Source organism: Anthonomus grandis, chromosome 18, assembly GCF_022605725.1.
Source record: "Anthonomus grandis grandis chromosome 18, icAntGran1.3, whole genome shotgun sequence".
Classification (NCBI taxonomy): Eukaryota; Metazoa; Arthropoda; class Insecta; order Coleoptera; family Curculionidae; genus Anthonomus; species Anthonomus grandis.
The window spans coordinates 12486058-12510745 of record NC_065563.1 but is presented as its reverse complement, the minus strand read 5'-3'; the positions used below and the strand labels follow the sequence as shown (position 1 = coordinate 12510745).

Here is a 24688-nt window from a genome sequence, read left to right as displayed (position 1 = left end):
CAAGGTTTTTGCAGTCATTTAATGCTGTCTTAACCTGCGTTTTCCGCTCTATTAGTTACATCATTAGTATATAAGGAGATCTGTAAGTAGTGTTAGTTTAGTTTTAACTTTTAATCTTCTCCCGAAGATGCTAACATCGTTAGCGAAACACGTGTCGTGATTAAAAATAAAGAGTTTTGGTTAGTGGTAAAACTGTCTCGTAATTTAATCTTTAATGTCAATACCGACCATCTATTCTTGGTCGCTAACGAACGACACTGGCCGGACAAAAACGAAAAATGATAAATTAAATATATATATTTTCAACATTATCCGAGAGCTTTGGACATTTTCGATATTTTACCGGTGATAACGATATTGCTTAACGAATACGCCTATTAACGATAAATGACGTCCAATTTACGTATAAATAGGGACTCACCCCATAATCTTTTCCTCCAACGTGGACCTGGTTATGAGCCGATAAACGTTCACGACCTTCCGCTGACCGATTCGGTGGGCCCGATCCATCGCCTGTAGATCCTTCATCGGGTTCCAGTCGTGTTCGACGAAAATGACGGTGTCCGCGCCGGTCAGGTTCAGTCCCAGACCGCCCACTTGGGTCGTCAACAGGAGCACATCGATAGACGGATCGTTATTAAATCTGGAAAGAGATTGGATTTTCAATGACAGGCAACGCTGTCAGTTACAATTTAAATCTTACTGTGCGCCATAGGAGAAATATATGCACGGAAATGCAAACAATCTTTGTAATATAAGTGCACCGATAGTACAGTGCTTGGTTATGATACCACCATCACGCCATAGTCGATATCGACTATGTGTGTATACAGCCGAAGATAGCGACTTGGCAACGTATTATTATTAGTATTTTGGGGCTTATACATGTAATTATGTATTCATAACATATCATGCTAGCTTCACACATATGGATAAATATCTAGAAAAAAAAACAAAGTGCCAACATCGCATACTTGTATTGTAAACATAGAGGTATTCTACGTTGCCAAGTTGTTTTTTTTTCATTAACTTTTTTGTTTTGAAAAACTTGTTCTAAAGTAGGTATATATTATTTGTCAGCAAATGAACGAAACTTTTAAAGAGTACATTTTTTGCCTATACATAGAACACATTTTTCTATTCAAAAACACCTTTTCAGTATTTAAGGCCAGTTTAAACTATTTACAGTGAGTTAATGTTCTTCAATTCAATCGTCTCCAAACACATAAAAGGTATTGTAATTTAAATTGAGTGGCGCCTAACTCGGTTTTGATTTATGGCAATTTGGTAAGAATTTATCGACTTGCGACCAAAGGTCCACCAATATAGAGCTGCCGTTCGCTGGGTAGTAGCAACATTTATTTTTCTACTATTCATCTGCGGTAACTGTAACCGCGAGGAAAGAGGGAAGAAGGCCATAAATACTGTAAAAAACCCAATTCGGACTTGGTGTTGAGGCATTTTCAGTGGCGCACACTATCAATTAAAAAAATATTGGATGTTTTACCTTGAGTTTTTTAAAATTTTTATAACGAAGAATAAAAGCGATTGATTGATTTTGTACAACTGTATTATTGAACTAAGGACATTTCTTCGAATAGCCGTCGAGGACCTGTGGAAAGGCCAGCTCGCTCCCCAGATTTGAAACCTCTACACGTTCTTTTATGGGCCTATTTGAAGCAAAAGGTGTACGAAACTGCACCTGCTTCAGTATTGGATTTACGACAGACAATAACGAATGTTTGTAGAAATATCAATTAGTTAGTGTATTTGAAAATGTTCGACTGTTGTGTGACCGACTGTCCTTGTGTCAAGAAGTTCAAGGCAACCATTTCCAGCATCTCCTCAATTGAAATCAATGTATTTATTCGATATATCAAGTGAAATATTAATGTATTCAGGTAATTATTAACTGTACCACCATTATATTATTTATTATTATTTGTAGTTAGTCTTTTTTATGTCCCATATAGAAAATTTTTTCTATTAGGGTTAAAGTCTTGATGTAAAAACTCCCATTTAGGAAACCAGATTTCCTACCACGCTGCCAAGTTTCAGCTCTGAATTCAAAGAAAAAGTGCAAATTTGGGCTACTTTTGGTTTTTTCAACTTGGAAAATTTTGCTTTTTGGGGTCAACTTTGTTTCTATTAGGGTTAGAGTCTTGATTTAAAAACTGCCAATTAGGAAACCAGATTTCCTACCACGCTGCCAAGTTTCAGCTCTGAATTCAAAGAAAAAGTGCAAATTTAGGCCACTTTTGGTTTTTTCAATTTGGAAAATTTTGCTTTTTGGGGTCAACTTTGTTTCTATTAGGGTTAGAGTCTTGATTTAAAAACTGCCATTTAGGAAACCATATTTCCTACCACGCTGCCAAGTTTCAGCTCTGAATTCAAAGAAAAAGTGCAAATTTGGGCCACTTTTGGTTTTTTCAATTTGGAAAATTTTGCTTTTCGGGGTCAACTTTGTTTCTATTAGGGTTAGAGTCTTGATTTAAAAACTACCAATTAGGAAACCATATTTCCTACCACGCTGCCAAGTTTTAGCTCTGAATTCAAAGAAAAAGTGCAAATTTAGGCCACTTTTGGTTTTTTCAATTTGGAAAATTTTGCTTTTTGGGGTCAACTTTGTTTCTATTAGGGTTAGAGTCTTGATTTAAAAACTGCCATTTAGGAAACCATATTTCCTACCACGCTGCCAAGTTTCAGCTCTGAATTCAAAGAAAAAGTGCAAATTTAGGCCACTTTTGGTTTTTTCAATTTGGAAAATTTTGCTTTTTGGGGTCAACTTTGATTCTATTAGGGTTAGAGTCTTGATTTAAAAACTACCAATTAGGAAACCAGATTTCCTACCACGCTGCCAAGTTTCAGCTCTGAATTCAAAGAAAAAGTGCAAATTTAGGCCACTTTTGGTTTTTTCAATTTGGAAAATTTTGCTTTTCGGGGTCAACTTTGTTTCTATTAGGGTTAGAGTCTTGATTTAAAAACTGCCCATTAGAAAACCATATTTCCTACCACGCTGCCAAGTTTCAGCTCTGAATTCAAAGAAAAAGTGCAAATTTGGGCCACTTTTGGTTTTTTCAATTTGGAAAATTTTGCTTTTCGGGGTCAACTTTGTTTCTATTAGGGTTAGAGTCTTGATTTAAAAACTGCCATTTAGGAAACCATATTTCCTACCACGCTGCCAAGTTTCAGCTCTGAATTCAAAGAAAAAGTGCAAATTTGGGCCACTTTTGGTTTTTTCAATTTGGAAAATTTTGCTTTTCGGGGTCAACTTTGTTTCTATTAGGGTTAGAGTCTTGATTTAAAAACTACCAATTAGGAAACCATATTTCCTACCACGCTGCCAAGTTTTAGCTCTGAATTCAAAGAAAAAGTGCAAATTTAGGCCACTTTTGGTTTTTTCAATTTGGAAAATTTTGCTTTTTGGGGTCAACTTTGATTCTATTAGGGTTAGAGTCTTGATTTAAAAACTACCAATTAGGAAACCAGATTTCCTACCACGCTGCCAAGTTTCAGCTCTGAATTCAAAGAAAAAGTGCAAATTTAGGCCACTTTTGGTTTTTTCAATTTGGAAAATTTTGCTTTTCGGGGTCAACTTTGTTTCTATTAGGGTTAGAGTCTTGATTTAAAAACTGCCCATTAGAAAACCATATTTCCTACCACGCTGCCAAGTTTTAGCTCTGAATTCAAAGAAAAAGTGCAAATTTAGGCCACTTTTGGTTTTTTCAATTTGGAAAATTTCGCTTTTTGGGGTCAACTTTGATTCTATTAGGGTTAGAGTCTTGATTTAAAAACTACCAATTAGGAAACCAGATTTCCTACCACGCTGCCAAGTTTCAGCTCTGAATTCAAAGAAAAAGTGCAAATTTGGGCCACTTTTGGTTTTTTCAATTTAGAAAATTTTGCTTTTTGGGGTCAACTTTGTTTCTATTAGGGTTAGAGTCTTGATTTAAAAACTGCCCATTAGAAAACCATATTTCCTACCACGCTGCCAAGTTTTAGCTCTGAATTCAAAGAAAAAGTGCAAATTTAGGCCACTTTTGGTTTTTTCAATTTGGAAAATTTCGCTTTTTGGGGTCAACTTTGATTCTATTAGGGTTAGAGTCTTGATTTAAAAACTACCAATTAGGAAACCATATTTCCTACCACGCTGCCAAGTTTCAGCTCTGAATTCAAAGAAAAAGTGCATATTTAGGCCACTTTTGGTTTTTTCAATTTGGAAAATTTCGCTTTTTGGGGTCAACTTTGATTCTATTAGGGTTAGAGTCTTGATTTAAAAACTGCCCATTAGAAAACCATATTTCCTACCACGCTGCCAAGTTTTAGCTCTGAATTCAAAGAAAAAGTGCATATTTAGGCCACTTTTGGTTTTTTCAATTTGGAAAATTTTGCTTTTCGGGGTCAACTTTGTTTCTATTAGGGTTAGAGTCTTGATTTAAAAACTGCCATTTAGGAAACCATATTTCCTACCACGCTGCCAAGTTTTAGCTCTGAATTCAAAGAAAAAGTGCAAATTTGGGCCACTTTTGGTTTTTTCAATTTGGAAAATTTTGCTTTTCGGGGTCAACTTTGTTTCTATTAGGGTTAGAGTCTTGATTTAAAAACTACCAATTAGGAAACCATATTTCCTACCACGCTGCCAAGTTTTAGCTCTGAATTCAAAGAAAAAGTGCAAATTTAGGCCACTTTTGGTTTTTTCAATTTGGAAAATTTTGCTTTTTGGGGTCAACTTTGATTCTATTAGGGTTAGAGTCTTGATTTAAAAACTACCAATTAGGAAACCAGATTTCCTACCACGCTGCCAAGTTTCAGCTCTGAATTCAAAGAAAAAGTGCAAATTTAGGCCACTTTTGGTTTTTTCAATTTGGAAAATTTTGCTTTTCGGGGTCAACTTTGTTTCTATTAGGGTTAGAGTCTTGATTTAAAAACTGCCCATTAGAAAACCAGATTTCCTACCACGCTGCCAAGTTTCAGCTCTGAATTCAAAGAAAAAGTGCAAATTTGGGACACTTTTGGTTTTTTCAATTTGGAAAATTTTGCTTTTTGGGGTCAACTTTGTTTCTATTAGGGTTAGAGTCTTGATTTAAAAACTGCAAGTTAGGAAACCATATTTCCTACCACGCTGCCAAGTTTCAGCTCTGAATTCAAAGAAAAAGTGCAAATTTGGGCCACTTTTGGTTTTTTCAATTTGGAAAATTTTGCTTTTTGGGGTCAACTTTGTTTCTATTAGGGTTAGAGTCTTGATTTAAAAACTGCAAGTTAGGAAACCATATTTCCTACCACGCTGCCAAGTTTCAGCTCTGAATTCAAAGAAAAAGTGCAAATTTGGGCCACTTTTGGTTTTTTCAATTTGGAAAATTTTGCTTTTTGGGGTCAACTTTGTTTCTATTAGGGTTAGAGTCTTGATTTAAAAACTACCAATTAGAAAACCAGATTTCCTACCGCGCTGCCAAGTTTCAGCTCTGAATTCAAAGAAAAAGTGCAAATTTGGGCCACTTTTGGTTTTTTCAATTTGGAAAATTTTGCTTTTTGGGGTCAACTTTGTTTCTATTAGGGTTAGAGTCTTGATTTAAAAACTGCAAGTTAGGAAACCATATTTCCTACCACGCTGCCAAGTTTCAGCTCTGAATTCAAAGAAAAAGTGCAAATTTGGGCCACTTTTGGTTTTTTCAATTTGGAAAATTTTGCTTTTTGGGGTCAACTTTGTTTCTATTAGGGTTAGAGTCTTGATTTAAAAACTACCAATTAGAAAACCAGATTTCCTACCACGCTGCCAAGTTTCAGCTCTGAATTCAAAGAAAAAGTGCAAATTTGGGACACTTTTGGTTTTTTCAACTTGGAAAATTTTGCTTTTTGGGGTCAACTTTGTTTCTATTAGGGTTAGAGTCTTGATTTAGAAACTGCCATTTAGGAAACCATATTTCCTACCACGCTGCCAAGTTTCAGCTCTGAATTCAAAGAAAAAGTGCAAAGTTAGGCCACTTTTGGTTTTTTCAATTTGGAAAATTTTGCTTTTTGGGGTCAACTTTGTTTCTATTAGGGTTAGAGTCTTGATTTAAAAACTACCAATTAGAAAACCAGATTTCCTACCACGCTGCCAAGTTTCAGCTCTGAATTCAAAGAAAAAGTGCAAATTTAGGCCACTTTTGGTTTTTTCAATTTGGAAAATTTTGCTTTTCGGGGTCAAAATAAGCGATTAATAGCCCTGTCCCCAAATCATTTACCAATTAAATATATAACATAAATAATTATATTAAAAGATGTTTGGTTTACCTACTGTTATCAAATTAGCCCTTTAAGATACGACTGATAGTAACGTAAGTAGTAAATAATAAAAAGACAACTAGAAAGGTACAAAAAGGATTAATGGTAAGTGCAGGTCATATATCATAGTTATATATTATTTTGTAAATATATAGGTACTAAATTTCACTTTTTTTAATAATTCAACTTTTATAATACACTAATAAATTGACAATTAAACTAATATATATCTGCATACACAAGTTCCATAATTTATGGGTAATTTAAAGTGAGACTCACTTTTTCCTTTTAACCTATTTAAAATGTTACGGCTCCCGCGATATATTCGTAAAAATTCACTGTTAAACGTTAAAAAAATGCACTGTTGTCAGTCCTATTTTTCTTCTTTTAGGATTCAAATAGAATAAAGTAAAAAGTATGCATAACATAGCTAAAATTGGCAACTCGGTTGAACCCAACCATTGCATTCTTAACATTCTTCTGCCGGCTACAGACTCAATAGATGAATAGTACTTAAGCCGTGTCTATAAAATTTTTAAGTCAGGATTACTTTAAAGGGAAGTAACCAGGTTTAAATTAAAGAATTTCTTTGATGAGTGTGCATTTTTAAATACAGATACCGACTCACTAGCTGAATAGTATAACATCTTTTTACAAAAAAAAAGCATTACATTACGAATGAACATTTCCGCGAAAGACTTAAACCCACCTGGTGACAACCGAGTACCGCATGACCGGCGGTACCGACCCGTCCAACCGCAAATACGTCACGGTCGGCATGTTCCTCTTAAACAGGTCGTTCTCGATAATGTCCAGCATGGCCTTCAATTGGCAAAACACGAGGGCCCGATGCTGATTGACGGCGATTTCGGTGTCCTGAGCGGAGGTCACGCCGATGCCGCAATCGTTCAGCAGCTGCTTCAGCGCCGGCAACTTGGCCGAGTGTCCGATGTCCTCCAGTGGCGCGTTGGTCTGTCGCAGGTGCGACATGATGCGCTGGTACTGCGGATGGGCGGGGTTCAGCACCAGTTTCGGGTGGTTGCACACGTTCTGTAAGTAGCGGAGCGCCTGGAAGATGTGCGTGTTGCCCTGGATCGAACTGGCGGTCACTCCGGATGATATCGAGTCCTGGAAATGATTAGGAGTAGAGTAGATAGTAGTTGGGGCCTTTGCTTTTACTACCATATGTTAACGATCTCTCGGAATTCATTGGCGATGTTAAATTGTTCATGTACGCAGAAGATACTACTATTGTAGTTACAGGGGAAAGTATGGAGGAAATCGAATTCAAAGCCTGCTCTATTATAAAAGAGTTTAACGATTGGTGTGAGGGAAATCACCTTATAATAAACTTGGAAAAGAAGCATGTGTTGGAGGATTAGAGTTTTTCTGTGGTTTTTTATACTGTTTCAATTGTCTGCGAATCGTAAGTTAAGTTTCTGGGATGCGTAATAGACCAACATCTATTTTTTCTTTCTCAAACTGACGAGATATGCAGCAAACTATTTAGACTGTATTTTTCATTGTTTACCCTTAAAAGGCATCTAGGAACGAAGGGTTTTCTGAGTATATACTATGGTATAGTGTACCCTCTCTTGACCTCACATGTTGTTGTTTGGGGTAATAGATCAGAGGCACAAATGGTATTTGTGTTTCAGAAGAGATTTATGAGACTGCCGTGAAACATTAATAAATATAATATTGTAACAACGCCCGGAATTTACATATTTAAATTATTGTTATACATATTTAAAAATCAAGAACATTCCTCCAAAGTAAGTGATTTTAATAAATATAATGTTAGATGTAAGGATGCTCTTTCTTTGCCAAAATTTAACTAACGCTTATTTAATCAACTGCCTGCTTCGTTAAAACAAATAGATAACTTAAACATATTTAAAAATAGACTAAAACGGCTTATTATAAGTTCTGTCATCTATGATATCAACGAATTAAACATCATGCTGACAGTCACACTCCTGCCTAGTCAGTGTCTGTACTTTGTTTGTACTGTTTGTTGGTACTTTTGTGGTTATTATAGTTTCTAAGTTTTAGATGTGTGTAATTTGTTTTTCTGTATTCCAAAATAATATATACAACGCAATTGTGAAATAGGTCCTGTGCACCTACTGTGGAGAAACTTATGAAGAAAAGGATGGTAGAATTTTTGGACGCTAATAAAGTTCTTAATACTTTTCAGTTTGGCTTTCATGCTTCAAAAAATACCAGCCATGCAGTATTTCACTTGTTGGAAACACTCTATTTAGGACTTAATGATCGAGAAGAAGCGGCTGTCGTTTTTTGGGATATCGCTAAGGCCTTTGACTGTGTATCGCATGAGTTGTTCAGAGGGAGTATGCTACAATGGTTTCGGTCATAACTGTCGGAAAGAAGCCAGTCAGTTATCTTTAAGAGTTCCATATCTGATCAGTTGAAAATTTCAGCAGGGGTACCACAAGGATCTGGTTTGGATCTCAATTCGAGCATCAAAATTGGCAACTTTTTTCTAATTTAACCGCCCTCGTATCTCCTATAGTTCCGGAAATAGCAATAGTCACACATACCAAATAGGACCCCATGTATAACAACCGAGATAACCTACAAAAGGATCCAAATTTTGAAAACCCTGGGACTTACCTGGAGAGTTTGGTGCGCTTGCGACTTGGAGAAGTCTTCGTAGAGTTGCTCCTGTAACGGGCTCAGCTCGCAGTAGTAGTCTTGCGTGATTTTCGGAGGTAAGTCGTCCAAAACGTCCTCCTTCATGCGGCGCAGTAAGAACGGTAGAACTTGCCTGGAAAAATTAACTTTATGGAAAAAAATGAAAGTTTCGGGGCAGGCTGTCTAAACCCGTGGGTCAAAGAAACTCAATTTTATCTCAAACATCACCTGCTTATGCAATAAGTATTCCTATTAATTGTGATCTAAATCTTACGTACGATGTTTATTATTATTATGATTTTGTCAACTGTGATTTTGTTGCCATTAATAATTACCTTGCTAGCATGAATTGGGATTTTGCTTTAAATCAGAAAGATATTAATAAATGCATTGATATTATTTACAATGCTATTGAGATGTTTGTTCCAATTAAACATTTTATTAAATCATTTAATTTTTCCACTTGGTTTAGTAGAAAATTACAGAATCTTGTTATTCAAGAAAAGATTGCTCACACAACTTCAACTTCTTGCTGATCGGTCAAAAACAGAAACATAGACTCTTCCACAAATGTGCACTTAACTAAACTCTCTTGACAACTAAACTTTGAGGCTAATGTTGGTCCTATGTTACTAAAGAAGTCATTAAAATATTCCGACAGTGCCTTATTTTCAGAATTTTATCAGTAATTATTATTTTCCATAGGCTCTTACTATTATTTTTACTTTTATTTATTTGTGAAGATATATATTCTTTTTTGGCTTTTTTTTATGTCGCGATTAACCAAATTATTGCACCTCTTGTATTCTGCTTTTGGCTTCTCATTATCTGGTTATTGTCTGCATTTTTTAGACCGTTTTTATTATTTATCGCTTTAAATAACTTCTTATCAACCCAATCCCCTGTTAAAACGTGTATTTCATAGTATTTCTTACTCTGAAGACACTGATTCAATTCTTGATTGAAAAATCGCTTATCTAAGCTTGGCAGTCAGCTTATTCAAAATTTTTTCATCGTCATAACCCTCCAATTCAATTTCGATTTGATTATTTTTATGGGCCCGACTTGTACTTACTAACTTGTGATTACAAGATAATTTATTCTTAATAAATACTACACATCCATCACATTTATTGACTTAGCCCTTATTATAGATTGTATTGTAATGGTCAATGAGCCTAATGAATAAAATTGCAGCAATTGCTTTTCCTTATAAAGTATTTGCTTGAAAAGCAATGAGTAAAACCTGAAGTAATTGCTTTTGCCTCCAGCAATTGCTGAAAAGGTCAAAAAATGATTCTAGTCAAAGCTTTTTCTTGCTGAAAATGTTATGAATAAATTAAGGAATTGCTTCTTGTAGTGAAGCAATTGCTTAACAAAATTTAAGTTAGGTCAACCGCAGCATCATTTTGCTTGATAACAGTAAATTCGTTCATTTGTGGCTACAAACCTAAGTTTAGTGTGTCGGTGTCGGTTAACATGGCTGAATATATGACTGTGCGTAAAACCAAAATATATCTACAGTGTCCGTAAAAATTGCAGAGACGATGATTTTAGAAAACTATATCGATTTGCCCGTGAAAATGTTGACTGGTTAGCAAAGTACTTCTTAAATAGTACTGGTGAAAGACGAGGAGCTGCATTATCACCTCAAACTAAGATTAAAATATTTCTGAGAGTATTGGCAGATCCAGGCATTCAAAATTCTGCAGGTGAAGAACCCGGTGTTCACCAAACCACTATCCGTAAGACATTCACTTCGGTAATGAATGCAGTTTTGGAGAAGGCCAATATCTTCATTAAATTTCCTAGAAGTGCTCAAGCTGTTGCGGAAGCCAAACGGTAAGGATTCCAAAGTTTCAAGAATTAGGCGATGAATATATAAACCGAAAAGGATATCCCAGTATTAACGTGCAGGCGACTTGTAATGCAGAAGAAATATTCACAAGTGTGGACTGCCAATGGCCAGGCTCTGTGCACGATAGCAGAATTTTTAAAAATTCTAACATATACAACATCCGTAAGAACAGCGCTATTAGGAGACGATGGCTACTCAATATCGCCTTGGGTTATGACTCCCTGGAGAAATCCGACAACCCAACAGCAACAAAATTATAATAATGTTTTCTGTCGAGAACGTGTTTTGGGCAGTTAAAAGCAAGTTTTCCTATCCTTCAGTACAAAATTAAAAAAAACACCATCGATTATAATTGCCTGCGTTGTGCCTCATAATATCGCAAAAGATCTGCATGATGAAGATTTCAATTTTATTGAAGAAATCAATTATGAAATTGACGCACAAAATAACGATATGCCAACAAAGATAGTTCGTCAATTAGGACAGCAAAAAAGAGAATTAATAACTGAAATGCTCTACAATAATCGTGTAAGTATCTATAATTGAAAAGGCAAATTTTATAGATTTTATATGCAGTGCCAGCGTAAAGTTACTCATATATATTAAAGCGTAATGTGGGGGTGAGAGCAATAAATTTATGAGAGAAAAAGGATAATAAAAATGAACATAGGCTGTTGATTCCTTTCTTCTATATACTTGAGCTGCCCGTCACTCCCGCTACCGGCCGGTATTTTCGATAATCGGCAAGGTTTTACGGGATTAGTTACTTAATTTGAGTACTAGTGAAGTATACATTCAACTGCTTCGAATACATGAAAATGGTTTCCTTTTAAGTGCTTGTCCACTCCTCTCACGTCTGGTTCTTCGTTCATTTTTAGAAGGAGAATGAGGAATTTTGGTGTTAGCGAGCAGACATATTTTTAGATAAAGGGGTCATTTAACATTTACTTAGAGAAGTATTTAAACAATTACTGCAAGTAATGCTAATGCCATTACTGAACACGTAAGGAAATGTTTTTTTAGAAAAACGCTTGAACACGTCAATTGATTTTCGTCAAAAAAGTTCATTATTTTTTTAATTTATTCGTATGTGTGTGTGGGGGTGGGGGGGGTGCATACTTTATGCCCTTACTGTATAAACATTAAAAAAACTTAACATTTATTCTTACGATTCAATCGCAATTAAAATATAAATTCTAGTTGTAATATGTAAGGAATTGAACTAATTAATATGGATGAAGAAAAATAATATTGCTACAAATATAATAGTGTTCTCTAACTATAATTTGCGAAACACTGTGCCCCCTTCTGTAACAAGATTTTAGAATTTTAGAACTTCTTCCTGTTGCATACGACATAATTTTAGCTGCTCTAATAAAACCAATCGTTGCAGTGCAATATTTAAAAACAATGAAAAAAAAGTAATTAACAATTACCGATCAATAAGTGAGCTTAGTATTTTTGCCAAGGTTTTTGAAAAAATAATTTATAAATACATTTTTAATGTTGTCAAACGTTTACTAATTACTGAGCAACATGGATTTCTACCAAATAAATCCATTGAATCTAACCTTCTTGAATATACGGAATACATTAGAGAAAACATGGATAGCGGAGTTCAGGTGGATGCTATCTACACCGATTTTAGTAAAGCTTTTGACAAAATTGATCATACCATAATGAAATACTTATAAATTAAAGAGAGTCGGTGTGGATGGTATTTTTCTGGACTGGTGCGAATCCTATTGAAGAGGTCGTACTTTTTCTGTATTAATAAATGAGGTTGAATCTAAGAATATAAAAGTTACCTCTGGGGTACCGCAAGGATCCCATCTAGGACCTCTGCTCTTTCTTATTTATCTTGATAACGTAAAACTTTGTTTTTCAAACTCTATGGTTCTTGGATTCGCCGATGACTTAAAAATTTACAAACAACTTAAAACTCCGCACGATTGTGAATTGCTGCAAAAGCACTTAGATCAATTTCATAAATACTGTCTTAAAAATAATTTGTTTATAAATTCAAATAAATGTAATGTTATCAGTTTCACTAGAAATAAAAATCCAATTCAATACAATTACAGAATTGGTGCCTTAAATAGAGAAAACGAGGTTAGAGATCTGGGCTTGACACTTGACAATAAACTTACATTTGAAAAACATATAAGATTTAATAATTTCAAAGAGTTTTAAAATGTTGGGCTTCATAAATAGACAATCTAACTTATTTTCAAATCCAAATACATACTTAACACTCTATTATGCTTATGTACAAAGCAAGTTTAATTTTGCTTCAATAATCTGGAGTCCTTATTATCAAATTTATAAAGACGCAATCGAAAGGGTACAAAAAAGGTTTTTGAAGTCGTTTTTATTCAAATATGGCAATCAGCTTCAGCTTGCCAGTATAGCATCTGTGAGAAATCATTACAATATTTTAACTCTTCAGGACCGAAGGATTTTATCTGATATTATGTTTCTTTATAAAATATTAACAGGTAAAGTAGAGTCTCCTCATTTGTTAAGCAAAATCTCATTTAATATAGCGCCGAGAGCATTTAGGGTCCATTAGACACACTTTGCACGCTCGAAATTCTCCTATAATAAGGATGATGCGTGAGGCCAATGTTTTATATTCTGATTTAGATTTGGATTTTTTTAACCTGTCTGAAATAAAACTGAAGCAAATAATTAAAAGCGCCCTTCTGTCAGAGATTTAGATATTTAAGTTTAAGAAAATATTTCTTTTTTATTTGTTTATATAAGTTCCAAAGTAGGTAAAATTTTCTTGATAAATTTTTTTGGTTTCTTAGTTAGTATTTCTTAGTTTTTAGTTAACTTAGTATACATTTTGATGTGGATACTGTTGTAGGTTTACCTGTTTGTATCCTATATCCTATATATAATAAATAAATATTACGATTATTTATCTTTAAAAAAAATATATAGACTTGTACCTATGTCCTAAATAACTCGTTAGTTCTGCGAACGACAATACGAAATTATGGTCTCTTGTCGCCGAACTGAGACATAAATAGCAAATGTTTATAAAAAAAAAACTCAAATATCTGGGATGGCAACGATAAGGCAGGAATTTTGATGAGTGGACGATGCAAAATTTTCAAGTTCGGTACCAAATAAAAACCTATAAATAGGAGTGGAGACGCAAGGACAAATAAGCAATTACTACATACATATAGGAAAAGCAGCATTTCCTTCCAAATTTTATTCATATCAAGATCCAGCAATTGCTTTTATTTATAGCATTGGCTAGTTAAGCAATTGCTTTTGCTAAAAAGCAAATGCTAGATTTTTATTCATCAGGCCCAATATGAAACAAGTTTCAATTTTTAATATAGTGTGTTTCAGTTAAAACAATAACATCAAAATCCACAGAGACCTGATTCAACAGACCACTTTTTCCATTTTTTACTCTTCCAAGGAATTTTCCATACAAAGAGCTTTAAAAAAAAATTATTACTGATTTAAAACCCCCGAATTTCCCAACATTCCCGATATTACCAACCTGTGCAAAGCCTCCATGGCTAACGCGCCCGCCTCCTGCTCCTTCGGCGAACACTTGGCGTCCCTGCTGGCCAATATCGGCCTCGAATAACGGGCGGTAAACTGTTTCTCCGTCCCCAAGAATCCGGGCATGAGGAAATCGAAGAGACTCCACAGCTCGAGCACGTTATTCTGGATTGGGGTGCCGCTCAGGATGACCCGATGGTTCGCCGTCAAGTTCTTGATCGCCAAACTGGTGCGCGTTTTCCCGTTCTTGATCACGTGGCCCTCGTCCAGGACGACGTAGTTCCACTTGATGCCCGAGAAGAAGGCGTTATCTTTACGGACGATATCGTAGGAGGCGACGATCAGCTGGTACTTTTTGAATTTCCCGCGTAACCGTTCCCGCTCCACGGGGTTCCCGTTGTACTGTAGGGGGCGCAGGTGTTTTTGCTGCACGAACTTTCGCACCTCGTACACCCAATGACCTGAAATGAACGGGTGGGGGGGCATTAAATATAGATTAATGCAATACATTTTATTGAAGAGGTTCGTTTTGGAATAATAGATAAGAAAGAACTTTCTTGAAAGAGAGTTTTTTTTCTTCACAAAGCAAATTTCTAATCTGGTTTCAAGAAGGATGCATTTCGATGAGATAACTCAGCATTAACGGACTCTAAAATATATACAAAGGTAAAATTTACAATTATAGGACCAGAACTACAAATAAATTTAAAAAAAATTTACCAACACTAGTTTTGCTGATTACAAACAATCAAAGACATAAATAATAAAGTTGCACAGAAGATATTAGAATTAAAAAATGAATTTATGTTAAAACTAGTTAATGTTATACATATTAAGTTAAAGAGGTTTCTGCAGAGGCTCAGCAGTCAATCAGGGTTGGCAAAATGAAAAACCCATTTAAAAAACCCACCCAAGGACCTATGCAAAAGCCCAAAGAATTTAAGAGGTTTAAAGAAAAATGAGACAAAATTGAGATACTTTTTATACAGTATTTAATAACAAAATATCAAAATACAATGACATTCTTATTCCTAAGTTTTATCAACAAATCGGGTTTTTCACTTTTTCGTAAGGAACAAAATTAAATAAATAATTTCAATTGGAAACAGAACAGAAAGGTACTAATAGACCAGTCTTTAATATTCTTATTCCTAAGTTTCAAAAAATCAATTTTTACATTAAAATATAAAAAACAAAACGCCTTATTCATTATAGGAACAAAATAAAATAAAAATAAATTAAACACTTAAAACAACTTTTTCTTTTTCTCTTTTTTAAAATGGCTCATTTTAATTATTTTTACTAGCTTTTCTACCTTATCTGGCAGCAACTTATTCCGAAGATCAGTCCACACCAAACCATAAGAACTAAAGATTCTTTCCAGAGCTGCAGTACTAGCAGGGCAAGAATGTAAGTTTGCAAAAAATGTGGCCATGTTCATCAAAATACGATCTGAATCTGAATTTTGAGCTGTAGAAGTAATCTTAGTTTTTACAATTGACCACCATTTGAATGCAGACGTGTTTTTTATCACGCTTTCCTTAAAAAGTGATGATTGATAAATATCTTCATCCTTTATTCGGAATAATAGATAACCTTGGAAAAAATCTTCGTGATTCTCAAGTAACCAAGCCTCTGCCTCATCCTGGTATTTGTCCATATATTTAGGATCAGAAAAAACATAGAAAGTGGAAGGGTTGTATTGCCTCCTCACATTTTTTTTAATGTCTATAATGTAAGGGCTTAGACATGGTTTGTTTAATAAATCTAGCCAGATGTTGATTGTTGCACTCTGGAATTTATCTAAGGCAGTACCAACTGCCTGTAGTTGTTGCTCTAAGTCAAGTGCATTTTTGTATAAATTAATGTCGTCAATTTTTCTTATAATTATGCTGATCAAGAAACTCTGGATGTTCTTTTGAAATTTCTCCGTACATTAGGTAGTTAGCATTAAAGGTACTTACACAGGCCAACTGCGAATTCTAACGGGTAACATTAGGAATTTGAGGCATTAAACCTCCTAAGAGGGCCAGCTCGTTCGTGCGACTTGACGCCATTAGATTATTTTCTTTGGGGCTATGTTAAGTCGCATGTCTACGCCGATAAACCCGACACATGAGCACTTGGAAGCCCACATACGACGCGTCATTGTCGAAATACAGGCTGCAGTACTGGAAAGAGTGTGTGAAAATTGGACCTCTAGATTACGCCACGTACGCGCCAGCCGTGGGGATCACATGCCCGAAATCATTTTTAAATATTAATGCCAAAAATAATTCTTTAATATAAAAGCAAATTCGTTCATATCAATAAAATATTTTGTGTTTAATTTCAATTTAAAGTTCTCCGTCTCTAAAAACAACACCCTTTAGAACCCAAAGATTTTAAGCCCATAAGCCTGTGATTTGTAAAATTTTAGAAAAACATATTTATAATCAGATAACTCGGTTTTGTAATAAAAATAATATAGTTCCTGATTGTCAATTTGGATTTAGAGAGTAATATAGTAAACCGCCTTGTCTAATTAACTTATTTATTGATATAAGACCCAATGAGGACCAAAAGAGAATAATTGGTTTGTGCCTTCTTGACTTCAGCAAACCTTTTGGTACTATTAGTCACACTATGTTGCTTGCTAAACTTCACTATTATGGTTTTTTAAATAATTCTATGATGTCTTTTTTAAAATGATATCTCAGTAATAGATATCACTTTTAATTAAAACTGAAGTTTCACAAGGATCTATTCTACACCCCAGATTACGAGCAGAATTACATAATGGTAATATTTGGTCATCTATTTTCATTTTAATATTCGTTTTGATTTCTTTTGCCAAACAGCATAAGTTTTGATTTTGATGGATTCAGTTGATGGCCGAGTTTTTTAAAGAGATCTTTTAGGTTATTAAGTTTATGAATAATAGTTTCGTTACAAGTAACAAAGTCTTTTGAAGAGAAGTGATCGTCAGCAAAAGCTTGTATCTTTCTTGTATCTTAAAGAGAGCTAATAAGTTCAGACGTGTAAATAATAAAGCACCAAGCAACAAACACTTTTTGTGACCTGTTAGAGAAGTATGATGCGATGAGTGACAGTGAGTCGACGTCAAAACCGTAATATCTTAGCTTTTCCAACAAGAGTCGATGATTTATAGTGTCAAATGCCTTGGAGTAATCTAATAGTATGAGAATACTTCCAAAGCGGAGGATGTGGACATTATCATTTAAATATATGTAACTGCGTAAAATTTTCTCCATTATTTTTGAAATAGCAGGTAAAATTGCTATAAGTCATTAAAGGTTTTTTTTGATTTTGGTAAAGGTATTTCTATTGCAGTTTTCCAACTTTAAGGAAAATAATGTCGTTCTATGCAACTGTTAATAATATTAGTTATGTAAGGATCAATAAATGGACTGCGGTATTTCACAAGCATTAGTTTTCATGTTTTGAGTAATTTTATGAACATCTTCTATAGAACATATGGAAAATCTATGCGCCGAATTTGTTGTTTTCGTAATGTTCTATAGTTTCATCACAGTCATTAGAACTGTTGTTAAAAAATTGAGAAAAATGCTGGTTTATTAAGTTTGGATCTGTTAAATTAGGAGATAACTTGCTATCATTTGAGTTTAGGACATTTAACGATCTTAGTGCTGACCATGTTTTTTTTGTCTAGAAATAAAATTGAGATTGAGGCCTTCTTTTTTGGCCGATTTCACTCTCGGTTCCACTAGTAAAAAGAAAAAAAGACACCTTAAGATAAAATACAAGGAAAACACTCAAACACTATCAGGACCAAAAGATTTTTTAAAGTGTTACTAAAAATGACATTAAGTTTTTCGACTCATTTTATATATAAATTCGCTACTCATTATTTAGGTGGCCGATTTTACTCTAGTTTCTACTAGTAAATAGGAAACACCTTGAGGTATAACAGAAAAAAAAACTAAAACACTATTAATAGCGAAAGTATTTTTTTAACTGTGACTAAAAAGACACTAATTTTTTTTTTACTTATTTTATAAAAAAATTCACTGCTCATTAACTAGTTGGCCGATTTTACTCTAGTTTTCATTATTATATAGAAAACACCTTGAGGTATAACAGAAAAAAATACTTAAACACTATTAATAGCAATAGTATTTTTTTAAATGTTATTAGAAAGACACCAATGTTTTTTTGACTCATTTCATTAAAAAGATCATTGCATATTACCTATTTGGACGATTTTACTTTAGTTCTCACTAGTAAAAAGAAAACACCTTAAGATATAATTAAAAAAACATTTAAACACTACCAGCAATAAAGTATTTTTTAAGTGTCACTAAAGAAGACACTAATTCCTTCTTGACTCATTTTATAAAAAAATTAATTTTTCGGATCTCAGTATAGAAACTGTAAAATTACGCAGTTCTTTGTACCGGTCCTAGTCTTGAGGTTCTTTAGTACGCTTAAATTTTTGTAAGGATTTATCTTGCTCCTTAAAGATTTGAGCCTTCCAAATTTTGAGCATGAATATCAAACAGTGTGTGTAAAAGATCAGTAAAAAGAAGTAATTTTTTTTCTCATAAACAATGTCCATCCAAGGCAAATTGTAGAGATCGGACAAAAAATCATGGGTTCAACAGGTTTATTAGATTTTAGTTTTAAGTCAACAAAAACGAGTCTGTAACCAGAGGATGTAACTAAATAATGCGGTATCACTGATAAAAATTGGATCTATAAGCTTGCTTGAATTTTGAGTTGTGCAAGTTGGTTCGTTAAGTATCTGTACAAGATTATATGAGTCAAAAACAGTTAAGGACAATATTATTAATTAAAATCAAAAAAATTAACATTAAAGTCTCCTAAACATAATACCACATCAAACTGAGATTTGAAACAACAAGGTCCGTCTCCTTGTTTTAAAACCAAAATACGCACCTGTAAGGGTGGGCGGACAGACCACCAACGAAGGCAACGGAGCGCAATCGGGCGATTTCGTTTGCCGATACTTCCGCTCCCGATAATAATGATCCCCGGCCAAAATGCAGATGCTCTGCAACGTTTTCCCCAAGCCCATGTCGTCGCATAAGATCCCGTGCAGTTTGTACTTGTTCAAAAAGGCCAACCAGTTGACCCCCGCGCGCTGATAGCTGCGCAGCTCCGCCGCGATCGGTACCGGAACCACGTAATCGGGAATAGCGGCGGGTGAGAGTAGCTGCTGTAAAAACTCTCTTTCCTTATGCCGTTCCGCGTTCAACGTGCTCTCTTTCAAGGCCACCGGTTCGGGCACGCCGCCGTCCAGCGGCATCAGTTGCACCAACGTGGCGAAACTGTGGGTGCCCATCAGTCGCACCGACTGGTTCTGGTCGGACATGCGCCCCAACAGGGGAACCACCAGGAGCACCACGTACGGGATCACGTCGAACTGGAGGCTGTCCACTATGCACGCGATCGCTTCCACCGCCCCCTGTCGCTTTATATCACAGTCTGTGGCGCCCAGTTTTGGTAGTACCTAAAAAATTTCGAAAACCGTTGACTGTCTATAGACGTCTTTTTTAACGTGCATAATGTGACACTTGAAATTTAGACGCCCTTAAAAAAAACCTCCCAATTTCTGCTTCTAAATCTGCTCCCACAAACACGTACACGCTGTATACAGTATAATAACAAATCCGCTGGAAATTTCTGTAGCTTCGATATGAAATAATCATGACAACAAAACGACCTAGAATTCCACAATAAATCATCAAAATCAATGTAATACTAAATAAGTTATTAATGATTTAATTTGAACCAAATTTTCCGGTTTGTCCGGTTAATTTTATGGACCATTGGTATTTTTTGCTTTCTTTATCACTCAACGTTAAAAACCAAAACTCACCCTACTGACCACCATCTCCATCACCTTGACCGAATCGAGTTTGGCGAAGGCGGCCATACAACGGGCCGCCAAGTGCCTGACTGCCCTATACGGGTGCGACAACAGGACGCAGAGTCGCCCCAACGTTTTCTCCATCAATTCCGGCAACAAGTCGGGATGGACACTGGGCGCGGTCACTTCTAGTACCTGCAGGTCGCCGACCAGCCGTTCCGCGACCGGATCCGCCCCGGAAACCGGCCGGAACGTGTCCGGATCGTCGACCTCGTTGACCAATTGACCGACGATCAGGTCCCACAATTTCGGGATTTTCGCGGGTAACTCGGCCCCGAAGTAGCGGGTGATTTCGCCGAGGGCGAAGGTCGTGCCTCGACGTTGGATTTTGTTCAGTTTTTGGGGCTCGTCGTCGCCCGGGGCCTCCTCGATGTTCACTTCGTTTATGGGGGGTCGGCCTGGAACATGAGAGAAAAATTGTTTACGGTGGAACGGCTTAATATAAAATCAGAGACATACAGAATAAAATTATGTTTATTTTTTTACCGTTTAACTTGCGTTAAAATTCATAGCAATCACCTATTATTATTATCGTTATGAAACTTTGGGGTATTGGTAAAATTAATGTCTTAAGGGATTACACGTAAAACTCTATGACCCGAGATAAAAAAATGCACTGTATAGTAAAACTTAATAATTAAAACAACATAATAAAATAACAAACACAATTTTACTTATTCATAATAAATCTTCTCAAGAGCCCTCAGAATTGATTCAAAGTAATACAATTTTTGATGTTAGCAGGCAAATTGTTAAATAGAATTAAACCTTTGTATAGAACTGAATTATGCATTTGGGTTGTGTTACATCTGTCGACTAGTGTGAAGTCTATACGATTTCTCGTATTATAGTTATGTATATCTCCAAAAACTCTTAATTTATTACAAATATAATCGGGGAGCATCTGATTTTTCAATTTAAAAATAAACAAATAAACATTATACAAAGTTCTTTGATGTGCAGACAACATATCTAGGACACCCAACATAGAGACAACAGGCGTGTAACGATTACAATTTAGAATCAGTCTCATAGCCCTATTGTTGATTGAATTCTTTCTAGTTGGTCAATTCTATATTGTGGCAAGTTAAACAATAATGTTGAACAGAACTGTAAATGAGGAAGAGCAATGGCGTTGTAAAGTTTTAATTTGATGTACATTGACAAATTTTTTCCAATTATTGTGATAAATCCGATTTTTTTTGGAAATTTTCTCATTACATGATCTGCATGAGCATGGAAATTTAGATTGGCATCGAAAATTGTTCCCAAATATTTAATTTCTTTGGCATACAAAATACTTTCCCCATTCACAGAAATCTGTATATTGCCCAAGTCTATAGAACTTAATCTAGATCTCTTGCCAAATATACAAAACTTGGATTTACTTGTCTTTACCCACCACATATAACATTGTATCGTATTGACATACAATAAAAATAGCAAGGGGCCCAAGACCGTTCCCTGCGGCACACCATGCTTTACATTAGCACTTTTAGATGAACTATTTTTGTACATGACTCGCTGAACTCTACCAATTAGATAAGATTGAAACCACTTCAATACATTATGTTTAAGGCCTAACCGTTCTAATTTCCTAATTAACATTTCTCTACTCACGGTTTCAAATGCTCTCTTAAAATCCAAAAACACAGCAAGTACTAGATTATCAGAGTCAGGGGCCCCGAGAAAACTATCAACTATATTAATAATGACAGACTCACATGAATGATTCTCACGGAACCCCGATTGGTTAGGTACAACTATTTATTTATATTACAATGTTCGAGTAGCTGTTCCTTAACACATACTTCAAGGAGCTTCTCATAAATAGGTACGGTGTTAATTGGCCGAAATTCATTACACAATTTAGTGTTTTGCACTTTTGGAACAGGAACAACAGGCTCGCGGAAAAACCCCAGTACTTAAGGATGTATTGATAATATCCAAAAGACGATCACCCACAACATAAGCAACATCGCAAAGAACCTGCGTAGAGATGCCACTCTCCCCACCACCAACGTTTTTTAGATTTTTAAGCATTTCCTTCATTTTAGTCATCGAAACTTTATTAAATTGTGTCAAGGTATTCCGGACTGAAGGTGGTTCAGTGAAATATGTTTGACCATTTGCTGCTGGTGGAATATCTGCAAGAATAAGATCAATACTATTCACGAAATAATTATTAAATCTATTCATCCTCCTGTGTAATGATTTCATTTTCAAACCTTATTTCATGTTTAGGCATGTTTTGGTTTTTTCCTGGCAAAAACGTCTTCAGATTTTTCCAGAGTTCTTTTTGATTTGGATCTATGGTATTCGCAAAAAGTCTATCCTTTTCTACTCTTATCTTGCTTACTATGTTATTTCTTATAGCTTTATATTCATTCCAAACGTTGTCGTTGTTTTCTATGGCAGCCCTTTTATATAATCGATCCCTTTCCTGCATTTGCTCCCTTATATCTTGAGTTATCCATTTTTTATCGGCATATTTCTGTTTTTGCACAATTTTAATCCTTGGGCACATACTGTCAAGAATTGTTCTAATATCTCTGACAAAAGTATTAGCTAGTAAGTCAACATCTGAACTATTTCTATTCCAATTGCATGTAAGCAGTTCTTCCTGAAGTTTATTGCATTTATAGGTTTTAAAAGACCTAGTATATCTTACTATATCCATTGGCTGTTCCTTCGATTGATCCATAGAAATTGATATAATAGAATGGTCACTGATTTTAGGAGTTTGATGGACTTTATGCGAAAGAGATTTGTCATATGAAATTAAATAATCAATCAGAGTCTGACTTTTTTGGACTATTCTAGTTGGAATCTTAATTATTTAACTAAACCCATTGGTATAAATGATACTTAATAATTTGTTACTATAAAAACTGTTTTTTAATAAATCAAAATTAAAATCCCCAAGGATAATGTTGGTGCCATTAAATCCACTAACTTGCTCTAAATATCCCCCAAAAAACTCTATAAATTTGGCATCTTGTTTCTGAGGCGAATATTTACCTCCACCCATAGATAGCTCAAAAGACAACAACAGACATAATCATCAATAGACAATACAGACCCCACATTATATCTAATATCGTTTCTAATAAGGGCCAAGACCCCACCTGTTCTACTGTTGTTACTAGTGCATTGCTCCAAATTGTACCCATCAATAATCAACTGACATGGTTCAATAACCGGCGTTACGTGAGTCTCGCTCAAAAGCAAGATCTTAGGCCTCCAGTCATTTACTAGTAAAATAATGTTATCTTTGTTGTTTAGATAACCTTGGCAATTAAAATAAACAATGTTGGTGTTAAGTACAATATTTAGGTCTAATTGCTACTTAATATATGTATTCCTTTGTAACTCTTCAATTCGCTTATAGGAATCACAACTAGTTACATCCCAAGAAACGTGATTGACGTTTAGCCTAAGACCATACTTTTCATTAGATACTACACAATTGATACACTTAACGCTACTTACATTACATTCTTTAACATCATGGGATCCACTACACTTTGCACACACTTTTTTCTCTTTACACTCTTTCAGTAAATGACCATACCGACAGCACTTGAAACACCTTCGGATACCATATTCGTTGAAGACAGGGCAACGGTTCCAACCAATGTTCATCTTCTCTTTTTCAATAAACACTGCATACGTGGTAGCATCAACTTCCAAGATCATATTGAACTTTTTGCTTACGATTTTAGTTTTTCTCACAATTTGAATTTTTCGATTTAGAGATTCTGGAACAAATTGGCCAAAATTTCATTATCTGATAGGTTGTACTCAGACTCATTAATCCCTACCACCTTAATCCTGTGCTCTAAAAGTTTTGGTACCTGAACACTGTTGTTCCGGATCTGCGACTGAATCGAAGTTAGCTCCTTCTCATTAACACCGCCACTTTTAGTTGCTTTACCTAGCGATAAACCGGCTCCAATAACAGTAGGATTGACTTTCTTTCTCAGATCCTCCTTCACTCGCTTTCTCCGGACATTTTTGCTTTACAACCAAAACTTTGCTGTCATTTTTGGTACCTATTGCTGCAGCATATGACAACTTGGAGTTCACACTTGATCGGGCTGTTTACATTCGGCTTACATTCCTTCAAGCTGGCAATTTCACGTTTCAAATTCTGGTTTTCGTTTAACAGGAGATCGACTTTTTGATTCAACTCGTAGTAGTTTTACTGACTAAGAGCTGCAAGGTGGCCATAATATCTCCTACATTATCTAAATCAATAACAATGTCATCTGTTCGACTTCTTTTCCTAACGCGCTCTGTTTTGTATGCACCATCACTAAATGCAGAGGGATCCATGTCGATTTTCTCAAATGAAAACCGCGCATATCATCAACATTAACACACTTTCCATGATAATACTTAGCACACCTGGTACATTGTATTATCGACTTAATGTCATCAAATACTAAATTACATTTAGC

At 35.2% G+C, this 24688-nt stretch overlaps 2 protein-coding genes across 12 annotated transcripts in view; one reads left to right on the top strand and one right to left on the bottom strand.

The window, feature by feature from the left end:
- LOC126746762 (TATA-binding protein-associated factor 172) overlaps positions 1–24688 on the bottom strand; it is a 138169-nt gene that overhangs the window by 12935 nt on the left and 100546 nt on the right. For 7 of the 10 annotated variants that reach the window (XM_050455108.1, XM_050455110.1, XM_050455103.1 and 4 more), the window contains 6 exons: positions 20175–20623; positions 19232–19805; positions 14307–14772; positions 8902–9055; positions 6974–7392; positions 422–643 (listed from right to left, as the gene is read on the bottom strand). In XM_050455108.1, coding sequence (XP_050311065.1) covers positions 422–643; positions 6974–7392; positions 8902–9055; positions 14307–14772; positions 19232–19805; positions 20175–20623 — 2284 coding nt within the window. The remainder of the gene's footprint in view (positions 1–421; positions 644–6973; positions 7393–8901; positions 9056–14306; positions 14773–19231; positions 19806–20174; positions 20624–24688) is intronic. The other 3 variants (XM_050455109.1, XM_050455106.1, XM_050455102.1) reach the window with 3 other exon arrangements.
- Positions 1–24688, top strand: part of LOC126746784 (DNA fragmentation factor subunit beta) — a 148153-nt gene that overhangs the window by 110931 nt on the left and 12534 nt on the right. The window lies entirely within an intron of this gene.